This window comes from Alosa sapidissima, chromosome 3 (genome assembly GCF_018492685.1).
Source record: "Alosa sapidissima isolate fAloSap1 chromosome 3, fAloSap1.pri, whole genome shotgun sequence".
NCBI classification, from domain to species: Eukaryota; Metazoa; Chordata; class Actinopteri; order Clupeiformes; family Clupeidae; genus Alosa; species Alosa sapidissima.
Window position 1 is genome coordinate 39,654,179 of NC_055959.1, and position 12,500 is coordinate 39,666,678.

General features: G+C 45.8%; 1 protein-coding gene across 1 annotated transcript in view; it reads right to left on the reverse strand.

Annotated features, from left to right (window-relative positions):
• Positions 1-11,764, reverse strand: part of LOC121705648 (monocarboxylate transporter 4-like) — a 22,064-nt gene extending 10,300 nt beyond the window's left edge. The window contains exons 1-3 of the mRNA XM_042086765.1: positions 11,691-11,764; positions 5,277-5,532; positions 565-708 (exon numbers count right to left, since the gene is read on the reverse strand). Of these exons, the coding sequence (XP_041942699.1) occupies positions 565-708; positions 5,277-5,499 (367 nt within the window). The 5' untranslated portion in view covers positions 5,500-5,532; positions 11,691-11,764. The remainder of the gene's footprint in view (positions 1-564; positions 709-5,276; positions 5,533-11,690) is intronic.
• Positions 11,765-12,500: the final 736 nt, after the last annotated feature.

The following is a 12,500-nucleotide window of genomic DNA, read 5'->3' on the forward strand; positions in this document are numbered from 1 at the left end:
TTTTTACATTTATATTGGATTTTATGGTACGGTGGTGTTTTTGCAAATGTTCAAATGTTCAAAACTAATGCACAGTATATGTATGCAACTGCAGTATTGCACTGTCAACATTTTGTATTTATATAAACTGTGGGTGAACTTAAATGGTATGGCTATGCGGTGGTTCCTGTAGGCTTTGCGTGCGTTGGGGGGTGGGGGGGGGCTCCATGTCCATTTTGCTTGGGGCCCCCAAATTCCTTGAAACGGCCCTGTATCTATCTATCTATCGATCTATCTATCTATCTATCTATCTAACACACACACGTTAACACACAGGCCCAGACCTGAGGGACACACACATGTACACACACACATGTTAACACACAGGCCCAGACCTGTACACACACACACGTTAACACATGTTAACACACGTAAACAGACGCACACACACACACACACACATGTTAACGCACAGGCCCAGACCTGTACACACACACACACATGTAAACACAGGCCCAGACCTAAGACAGACCACACATATGTAAACACACACGGACGTAAACACACATGTACACACACACACACCTGTGATGACGCCGGTGGTGAGGTAGATGTGGAAGATGCTGGTGGCGAAGGAAGCCATGATCATGCCGAGAGACGCGAAGATGCCCCCCACCATCATCACCGGCCGACAGCCGAACCTGTTCACCAGGATGCTGCAGATCGGCCCTGCAACAGGGGGAGATCATCAGAACACACACACACTCACGCACATACACAAACACACACACACAAACACACACACACAGACACACACACACACAAAATGACGTTTATCTGCAATTACGGCCGTCTCGGCTCATCTGCTGAACTCAGGGCGCCATCTTGAGAACCTTCTTTGCTTATCGCGCTGCCGCTTGAAAAGTGGAACATTTCTCAACGTTTGAGGAAAGTGACGCCACGCTCCCACAATTCCGTTGAGCAAAGCCTGACGCCAGCCCATGACAAGTGAATGAGAGGCGTCAGTGTCAAAGCCTCCACCACATACATACGTGTGAATGGCCTATTAAGGTGCCACAGCGATACCTATCTGTGCTGTAGAGCACAGCGCCCCCTATCTGTGCTGTAGAGTACAGCGCCCCCTATCTGTGCTGTAGAGCAGGGGTCCCCAACCTTTTTTGTACCATGGACCATTGTTACAGACACTGAGGGCACATGGTATTACATAAGCATTAGCATGGGGCAATTACAGTACAGACACTGAGGGCACATGGTATTACATAAGCATTAGCATGGGGCAGTTACAGTCAGGGCTTTGAACCGGTTCAAGGAACGAAAACGAAAACCGGGAACTTTTTGTATTTTACAGGGAACAGAAACGAAACCAGAAACGTTATTATTTTTTATGTTCTGGAACAGGAACACTTATTTAAAAATAATGGACCGGTTTAATTCCCAATTTTTTTTCACGGACCGGCGGGGGCGGGGGTGCGTTTGGGGGTTCCATGTTCCATATGTTGTGCATGCATTACTTGAAAAGAACGAGCTCCAGTTATGTATGAACAGTGAAGGTAACAAACTCTTAACAATGTGAAAAACGTGAACTTGAAGTGAAAATTGAACAATATGAACTATGAACTATGAAAATTGAACAACTTGAAGCTACATCTATCAAGTGTGAACATATGCCTAACAATATGGGAACAAAACATGGGAACTAAACGTGCATTACGAATAATTAGTGGGAGCCCTGTGCTTGTTTCCCTGCAACAAGAAGCTTCCATCTGGGGGTGATGGAAGACAGTGACACCCTCAGTGTGTTCGAAATGTCCAGTCGATTGCGCAATTTGGTCTTAGTTGCAGTCATTGCCGAAAACCCGGCCTCGCATAGGTACGTAGTGGGAAATGGTAGCAACGTTTTCAGCGCTTTTACGGCTATCTCTGGATATTCTGCTTTGGTTTTAATCCAAAAACCCGCCAGAGAGGTTTGCTCAAACACACTTTTAAGACCACTGTCATTTGCAATTTCGATCAACTGCTCTTCCTCCTGCGCTGACATGTTAGGACTATTCGGGATATTGACAAATGGGTTGCGGACCCACTCATTGGTTTGCCGTGGATCTTTGGAGGATGGGAAGTAACGCTCAAACTCATTTGAAAGCGCAACAAGGTGATCGCGCACCAGCTGCGAGAGAAAGGGCCCTGCCTCAGTCTCTCCCAAAACCCCCACTACTGTTTGGAACATATCAAATAACATATCGTCGTCCCCACAAATCAAGCTTGGCTTTAAATGTGGCGACTTTATCTGCCAGTTTAAAGACAGTCGTCATTCTCCCCTGGAGTGACAGGTTGAGGTCATTAAGCAACCCGAATATGTCACACAGGTAAGCGAGTTTTGACACCCAGTCCTCATCACTAAAATGCAGCTAACGGTGACTTTTTTTCTGTAAGAAATCTCTGTAGCGGCTCTCGCAACTCAAACACTCTGGCCAGTGACCTGCCCCTTGACAGCCAACTGACCTCTGTGTGCAAGAGAAGGCGTTTGTGCTCTGCATCCATTTCGTCACAGAGCTGCTCAAATAAGCGAGAGATGAGTGCGTGTGCTTTAATGTTGTTGATCATTTTAACTACATCAGTTAATACCCCATTCAACTCGGGCGACAGTTTTCGGCTAGCCAGCATTTCCCTATGAATGATACAGTGTGTGGGCTCGCAGTCAGGGACAACCTCTCTAACCCTTGCAGTGAAACCGGACAGCCGTCCGGTCATGGCTGCAGCCCCATCAGTGCATACGCCAATACAAAAAGACCAGTCTAATTTTCCAGACACATAACCATCCAAAGCCCGGAACAATTCTGCAGCTGTGGTGTTCGTTGGAAGTGACAGCACACACAACAAATCCTCCTGAACATCCTCCTCAAATATGTACCGGACAAACACCAGCAGCATTGCCTTATTTTCAACATCAGTTGACTTATTAACTTGGATAGCGTACCACGGTGACCCATTCACCCTCTCTAACAACTGTGCCTCAATATCCTCTGATATATCATCAATTCGTCTATGGACAGTGCTTGCAGAAAGCGGTACCTGAGCTATTTTTTTAGCTGCAGCCTCCCCAAGGAGTTCGTTGCACATGTCTTTAGCAGCAGGCAGAATTAACTCTTCCCCAATAGTAAACGGCTTCTTAGCTTTAGCAATCCGACTAGCCACTAAGTATGAGGCTTTTAGCGCAGCCACGTTCACCGATGTGGTTGCTTTAAGCACTAGTTTTTGTCCTTCTTGCTCGCGTTTCTTACGCTCAAAGAACTCAAGGGGTTTGTCTTTCAGTGTAGGATGCTTGGACTCTAGATGTCGAATTAGCTTTGATGATTTCATTGCTTCGTTTGACAACTTATCACCACATACCACACATAAAGGACTTGGTGCATGCGAGTCACCGGTCTCTGCGAAACCATATTTTAAATATGACTCGTCATATTTCCTATTGAATGACCCCTTCTTTTTCTTTGAGGTATCTGGCTCACTACCATCATCAGTGGGTCTTTTTTCCCCACTACCCCTTCCAAAGAAATGCTCTAAAGATTGTTGTTTTTTGTTGCTCATTCTAGCAGTTTAGCTAACTTCGTGTGACACTACCGTTCGTGAAGAACTGATCAAGTGAAGTTGTAACAATCAGCCCTTTACGTCCTTTTTAAACAGCTGTGTTACTATAAACGCACAAGGGGTTCTTGGGAATGAAAGTAGTAATCGACAATAACAAAACACTTCAATACTGTCACAAATACTTTTTGCCTTATTACACAAACACATATGCATAAGAGCAGGTACACTGCCGTTAATAAAGCACACAACAACCAACAAATATTCAGACGGCGCTGAACAAACAAGAAAAGACGCACCAAACAGTTGAATTGAATGATGCGCTTAGCGCAGTATATTATTATTGCACCAATTATCCCGTGCAACCACACAATACTTGAATCCCCCCCCCCTTTGTCTCAGTCCACAAAATTAAACTAAAAGTCCAAACTAAAGGAAAAGTTCAGGTCTTTCCCAGGATCGCGCTATAGTCTTTATATTCCAACCAGGAAACAGGTAGGCCGCGAAAATAATCCTCTGTCGGAGCGCAGCGAAAAATAAATAATCCACAACAAAAAAGGCAAAAGGTCAAGCGCTGATTCAGTGGTATACCACGCCAAAAAATACTCAAACGAGATAGATCTCACCAGATCTGCCCAGATGAACGTCGGGCAACGTTAACACGCGAAGTTGAAGTTTGGGGTCCGGGCACGTCCTCTTGCTGGAGACGCGCATATGAGTTACAGTCTATGCAGTTGCACAATGTTCTCTCCTCTCCTCCATTAAAGCAGTCTCTTAAGACGTGTTTGAAGAGCTCTCAAACCCAAGGGAACTAGCTTTATATCTATGTAGCTGCAGCAAACAATACTGGCACCACGTATTCAAACACCCCTGCACTTGCTGAATCTCTCCACCGAACCCCCAAACACCCGACGCACCCACCTAAGTAAGCTTGTATGCGTGGTCATAGCAATCGCGGGCGGCCGAGGCCTTAAAGAGACACCCCACATTCTTACCAAAACCACAGTGGACAATACATATATTACACAGATATACATATGAATATCATTCCTCATACATAAACATTATAGGAAATCAAAGTAATGTTCTGTGCAATAATAAATGTAAAGGAACACTTAAATTAATGTGACGGTGTCACAAAGTGAGCTGACGCAGCGCTGAAGGGAATATATAGTGTTGAAGGCGGGACAGACAGACGTAAGAAAATAGACCTTGCGAAATGCAAACATGCGTGCAATCAAACAACTGCATATAGGCCTATGTCATGTAAAAACATGACATTATTGTGAATTAAATTGAGTTTATTTGGTTTGCAATTTTTTTTTTTTTTTTAAACTCATGTCAGGCTACGGCCCGGTTAGGAATGTCCCGCGGCCCGGTAGAGCACTGTTGGAGACAATGACACGGGTAGAGTAGGGTTGTACTGTATGTGGCATCCTCCGTGTCTAAAGGACTAAAGGAGCCTGACAGCGCCTCCTACCTGTGCCATAGAGCACAGCGCCCCCTACCTGTGCCATAGAGCACAGCACCCACTACCTGTGCCATAGAGCACAGCGCCCACTACCTGTGCTATAGAGCACAGCGCCCCCTACCTGTGCCATGGAGCACAGCACCCCCTACCTTTGCCATAGAGCATGGCGAGCACAGCCGCCCCTACCTGTGCCGTAGAGCACATACAGCACAGCGCCCCCTACCTGTGCCGTACAGCATGGCGAGCACGATGGAGGAGATCCAGGCGGTGTCGCTGTAGCCCACGTGGAACTCCTTGATGAGCTCCTTGAAGAAGACGCTGACGGCCTTGGGGAAGGCGTAGGAGAAGCCCGTGATGACGAAGCAGCCGAAGAGCACCGCCCACCCCCACCCGCCGTCCGGCGCCTTCACGCCGCTCGGCCCGGAGTCTGGAGCCACTCCTCCCATGATGCTCGGCGCCGCTGGTCACCTGATTCCGCCCTGGAGGGGGCAAGAGCATGGGGCAGTTACAGACACTGAGGGCACATGGTATTACATTAGCATTAGCATGGGGCAATTACAGTACAGACACTGAGGGCACATGGTATTACATAAGCATTAGCATGGGGCAATTACAGTACAGACACTGAGGGCACATGGTATTACATAAGCATTAGCATGGGGCAATTACAGTCAGGGCTTTGAACCGGTTCAAGGAACGAAAACGAAAACCGGGAACTTTTTGTATTTTACAGGTAACAGAAACGAAACCGGAAACGTTATTATTTTTTATGTTCTGGAACAGGAACACTTATTTAAAAATAATGGTAACCGGTTAATACCGGTTTTATTTCGTTCCTCAAAGTTTTCGTTGCCTAAAAAAAAAAGTAATTATTTTCCTGCGCACGTTACCATGACGGCTGAGGTTCACTTCCTGTGTGACATCACATCAGACATTCGCTGACTGTATGGAGAGAGAGTGGTGGATTACAAAGTCTCCACTCCACATCTTAAATAAGGGGTAAATTACGATCCATCGTTAATTAAAACGCTCATTCCAAACACAATAACAATAGCTATATTTGTCGACTCCACGTTAATGATGGACTAGCGAACATTTGGCTAAATGGTGCCAACACCTCTGTTTGCCTAATGCACAGATGGCTTGTTACGGTATGAGTAGGCCTACTGGATGGCCTTTCCCCCCGACAGTTGGAATTTGTTGTTGCCCGAGTGGCATTACCACGTGTCTTAATCATGTTGTTACGTTTGTGTGGACATTTTCTCTTTTAACAATAAACTACACATTTGAAATAATTGTAGGCCTATTTAATTATTATTATTATTAATAATATAATTATTATTATTTAATAATGGTTGTAATATTATTACATTTGGTTTAAGCTGGATGTGACTTAATTCTATATCATTAAACAGCTGATAGGAACGAAATTAACCGTTCCGGGAACAGTATTTTTTTGTTCTAACCGAGTCGGGAACGTCAATTTATTGGTGGAACTCATAACCGGAAACGTTATAATTCCGTTTCTGTTCGGAACGAACCGATTGAAAAAAAAAATCGGTTCAAAGCCCTGGTTACAGTACAGACACTGAGGGCACATGGTATTACATTAGCATGGGGCAGTTACAGGTAGAGAGGCATCATTCTGAGTGTCCTTATTAGAGGAGCAGAACTGAGTGTCCTTAACTGAGTGTCCTTAGTGGAGAGGAGCAGAACTGAGTGTCCTTAACTGAGTGTCCTTAGTAGAGGAGCACAACTGAGTGTCCTTAGTAGAGGAGCAGAACTGAGTGTCCTTAACTGAGTGTCCTTAGTAGAGGAGCAGAACTGAGTGTCCTTAACTGAGTGTCCTTAGTAGAGGAGCACAACTGAGTGTCCTTAGTCCTCTGCTCTGCCCTCCATCCAGCCCTCACCCACTTGGACAATAAAGACTCATATGTGAGAATGCTGTTCATAGACTTCAGTTCAGCATTCAATACCATAATACCACAACAACTCATCAGCAAACTGGACAAGCTAGGATTCAGCACCTCCCTCTGCAACTGGCTGCTGGACTTCCTGTTGTAGAGACCACAAGCAGTAAGTGTCGGGAACAACACCTCAAGCACTCTGACCCTGAGCACGGGGGCCCCGCAAGGGTGTGTGCTCAGCCCCCTGCTCTTCACAATGCTAACACATGACTGTACAACCACTCACAGCTCCAACCATCTGGTGAAGTTTGCGGACGACACAACACTGGTGGGCCTCATCACTAAGGGCGATGAGGCTCACTACAGAGAAGAAGTAGACCTGCTGGCTAAATGGTGCAAAGACAACAACCTCCTGCTGAATGTCAGCAAGTCCAAGGAGATTGTTGTCAACTTTCAGAGAGGCCACAAACAACTGCCATCACTGTCCATCGACGGAGATGCTGTGGAGAGAGTGAGCAGCACAAAATTTCTGGGGGTGCACATCAGCGACGACCTCTCCTGGACCACCAACACAGCATCACTGGCGAAGAAAGCCCAGCAGCGCCTCTACTTCTTGCGCAAATTGAAGAAGGCAAGTGCCACGCCTCCCGTCATGACCACATTCTACAGAGGGACCATCGAGAGCATTGTGTCCAGCTGCATCACAGTGTGGGGCTGCACAGATCAGAACAGGAAGACCCTCCAGTGCATTGTTAACACAGCTAAGAGGATAATTGGAGCACCACTCCCCTCCCTACAGGACATTTACACCACCCGCCTTACCCGCAAAGCACTAATGATTGTCAAGGACACAACCCACCCTGCACACGAACTGTTCAGCCTTCTGCCCTCTGGAAAGAGGTACAGGAGCCTCCGCTCCCGCACCACCAGACTTGCAAGTAGCTTTATCCACCAAGCAATCAGGATGCTGAACACTCTACCCACTCTCCCATCACTGACCCCCACCCACCAGCCAGCCAGGAACCCAGGAACCTAGGATTTGACTTGACTTGACTTGACTTAGTGGAGGAGCACTACTGAGTGTCCTTAGTGGAGGAGCACTACTGAGTGTCCTTAACTGAGTGTCCTTAGTGGAGGAGCACTACTGAGTGTCCTTAACTGAGTGTCCTTAGTGGAGGAGCACTACTGAGTGTCCTTAGTGGAGGAGCACTACTGAGTGTCCTTAGTGGAGGAGCACAACTGAGTGTCCTTAACTGAGTGTCCTTAGTGGAGGAGCACTACTGAGTGTCCTTAGTGGAGGAGCACTACTGAGTGTCCTTAACTGAGTGTCCTTAGTGGAGGAGCACTACTGAGTGTCCTTAGTGGAGGAGCACTACTGAGTGTCCTTAGTGGAGGAGCACTACTGAGTGTCCATAGTGAAGCGGCATAATTGAAAGTGTCCAGAAGTGATATCTTGATTATGTGTGTGTATCTGTATATGTGTGTGTGAGTGTATGTGTCTCTGTATGTGTGTGTATCTGTATATGTGTGTGTGTGTGTCTATTTGTGTGTGTGTGTGTGTGTGTGTATCTGTATATGTGTGTGTGTGTGTGTGTGTGTGACTATGTTTCACACAGAGCACCTTACCTTACCTTACTATGCACAGAGAATCACAGGCTCAGTCCCTGCCTCAGTCATTGCAAGCGCCTCTGATTGATTAATCACCACTATGTGGATACTGTTTTTAGAATTGATTTAGATTAAGTGTTAGTTAGTATAATTTCTATTTTAGTATATTTAGTATATTCCTTATCTTCTACTGTCCTTTTTGCTTAGTTGTGTTTTTATATTATATACTTTAATTACTTTTTCTTCTGTTAAAGAATGTTTATGTGTTGTCTGTATGCTGCTGAGACCTTGAATTTCCCCAGGGGATCAATAAAGTATCTATCTATCTATCTATGTGTATATTTATGTTTGTGTGTGTGTGTGTGTGTGTGTGTATTTGTGTGTTTATGTGTGTGTGTGTGTGTGTGTCTATGTGTATATTTGTGTGTGTGTGTGTGTGTGTTTATGCGTTTATGTGTGTGTGTGTGTGTGTGTGTGTGTGTGTGTGTCTATGTGTATATTTGTGTGTGTGTGTGTGTATTTATGTGTGTGTGTGTGTGTGTGTGTGTGTGTGTACAGGCTAGTTGCCCTGGGCTTCGGGGTGTGTGTGAAGTAAGCAGTCACACACAGGAACTCTTCCACCTCACTGAAGCCTGAACTGAACTGAAGTTCTCAAACAAATGGGAGATTGTGAGTGTGTGTGCGAGAGAAGAGAGAGAGAGAGAGAGAGAGAGAGAGAGGTGGAGTTTGTTTGTTTCATTTTAAGCCATTTTAGCAACTAAGCCTATTTAATGGCCAGAACATTGCATGCTAGAGAAGTTTAGAGAGGTTTTTTAAAATGTATGCTGGCAAGAAATTCTACTATCTTACTAAAACCTTAAGAGAGAGAGAGAGATGGAGAGAAAAAAGTGTGTGCGTGTGTGGTCGGTGCATGTAACAGAGACAGTGTGTGTGTGTGTGTGTGTGTGTGTATGTGTGTGTATCATGGAGAGAAGATATCTTATTATTGTCTCTCTCTCCTGACACACACACACAATCCTGGCTGTACTTGCAGGGTGCATAAGCTGATATGGGGGGTGTGTGTGTGTGCCCTCCACTGTGATCCACTGGTCGATTCAGGATTTGATTACACACACACATACACACACACACACACACACACACCATCACACTCTTATTGCTTTAGAGACCAAACACCACCACACACACGCCATCACTCTCATATAACTGTAAACAATGATTTCATTATTATTATTATTATGTTGGTTTGCCTGGCTATTGGTTGTGGATAAAGAAGTTATAACCAAATTGTAAACTGTCATCATTTTGCAGAGTCTGGAGGGCGAGAACTCTGCAAACCCACATGGTTCCAGAATCCCTCACACACCACCACACCTCTCTCCCAAACACAATCACTCTCTCCAAAAGACCTCACACACCACCACACCTCTCTCCCACACACCACCACACCTCTCTCCCAAACATAATCACTCTCTCTTTAAGAAACCAAATATTCCTCTCTCCCGCATTACTCTCTCTTTAAGAAACCAAATATCCGTTTGTGTGTGTGTGTGTGTGTGTGTGCTGTGCTCTATCCTGCATCACTCTCTCTTTAAGAAACCAAATATCTGTTTGTATCCGTTTCTGGCTGGCTGCATGTCCCTGAAGAAACTGGACACACACACACACACACACTCTCACTCTCTCCCCTGGACACACACACACACTCTCACTCTCTCCCCTGGACTCCACATACACACACACACACACACTCTCTCCCCTGGACACCACACACACTCACTCTCTCCCCTGGACTCCACACACACACAAACACTCTCACTCTCTTCTCTAGATGATCTCTTCCTGGCTGTGTGTCTGAACGGCACAGCCTAAACTTCATCCCCACTCCTCATCCCACTGTGTGTGTGTGTGTGTGTATATCTGTGTGTGTGTGTGTGTGTGTGTGTGTGTGCATGCATGTAATTGGGTAATGATTGCATGCTCCACTGCAACAGTTCTCAGTTAGGCAGGCAGAACAAAAACAGTAAGCTACAGTGCTGAACACTGCGTGCGCAAGAGTCGCCGTCTTCTTAGCCCGTTTACTGGAGTGTCAAGTCTCCCAGTAAACCCACCCGCTCCCGCGGCAGATGGCGCGAGGTTAAGTACAGGGCAGTGCGCCCGCTCGCCCTGATCTATCCCATGATCGGGATGCGCCGAGACCCGGTGGCCTACGTGATGAACGTGACCGACTTCCTCCTGAACAAGCACAAACAACACATGCCCGAAGCACACGAAAGAATTTAAATGAGTAAAACAGTTGTGTCAGTAGCATAATGTGGGTTTTTCGCACATTATGAAAACAGAAGCCCTGTTTGACTGAGACAGAAGTCCTATTTTTTGCCAAACATTATGAAGAGACCGTGGCAGGGTGTTCGTGACTGTAATGAGCTAGCGGATGTTCGCCCACGACCACGACCCCCGTCACCTTCGGTTAATGAGATAATGACCACTTTACCCGCAGACGTGTCCGAAGGGACGGAGAAAAAAATCCAAAACCACCTGAGCCCGAAATCATACTCGGAAAGCCTCGGATTAAGTAAACTGTCCTGATGACACGCAAGAACGGAAGAGCGGGAGGATAACATACAGTAGCAAGTCTCTAACATACCTACATAAACATAGCCTACCGGCGCGGGATGAGAACAGCAAGTCTCTAACATACATAACATAGCCTACCGGCGCGGGATGAGAACAGCAAGTCTCTAACATACATAACATAGCCTGCAGGCGCTGAACACTAGCGGAGCCGAGGAAAGGAAACAACTGTTGGGTTGTTATGGAATGTTAAGGTACCAGACACGTGCGCTCAGGGACGCCCACTCGGCCCTCTCCAGATTGCTTAGACTTTAATTACATTAATATATCCAGGCAGCACGTGTTTTGCATAATCTATGTATATTTTGAAATGGTGAATTAACCAGTTTAATTGTCCACATCAAAGCAAATCCAGCACTAACTCTGAAACTCAGAATAAAAAAAACTGCCCACATTAATTTGTTGCTGCAATTTAAACTTTAAAACAATTGACTCGTAATTGCATGACTTCGCCGGTTTATTGTGTGATGCACGAGAGGCTCTCCTACCTCAGTGGTGTCTGGATGTCAGCTCCTCGGTGGCTCGCGCGTCTGGACCATACTCAACGCTCACGCGCTCTCCCAGCCTCAGAGCCCGCGCGGATGCCTCGCGCTTAAAGCCCTTCTATAAATGATGATTCACCTGAGCGCGCGGGTGAGGAGCTTACGTGCGGTCCGAGATGCACTGCTGGGCTACGTGCTTTTCCCGCCACCCGCCCCCTCACTTTCCCCTTTCCATCACCACATGCGACATGCACCAACCAAAGCTGTTAAGACAATGACATATTTTTTCAGACTTAGGACCTACTACTACCCTCCGAAAGTTCGTATGGGTATCCAGCCTACTACATCACTATTTTACTATTTTATCAGAAGGCTGCTTGGGCTAGGGCAGTGGTCCCCAAACGTTTTCTTCCGAGGGCCAGCTCAATATGCCTGGCTCCAAGAGAGAGCCAGAGACTCGGAGTAGTTGTATATCAGTAACCATAAATAGCTTAGTGCTGTGAACAACAGCAGTCTACCTTAGATGAATATTCTATTACATTTAATCATAGGCTATTGCAATTTAATACCATTGTTAGCTGTGTTTATATTGTCATCATGCCATATCAGTGTAAAATTAAATAATAATAATGTGAACTCCGAATTCTGTGTCTTTGCATACACAGCTCAAGTTGTGAATATCCTACAAATAATTTAAAGTTCTCAAACTATGAGAATTTTATGAAGTGCTGAAGTGGTCTGAAATGACCACCTTTCTAACTTTCAGTCACCTGATGAGAACTTTGTGAACTCTTTGTATGAACATTTAAACGAGTG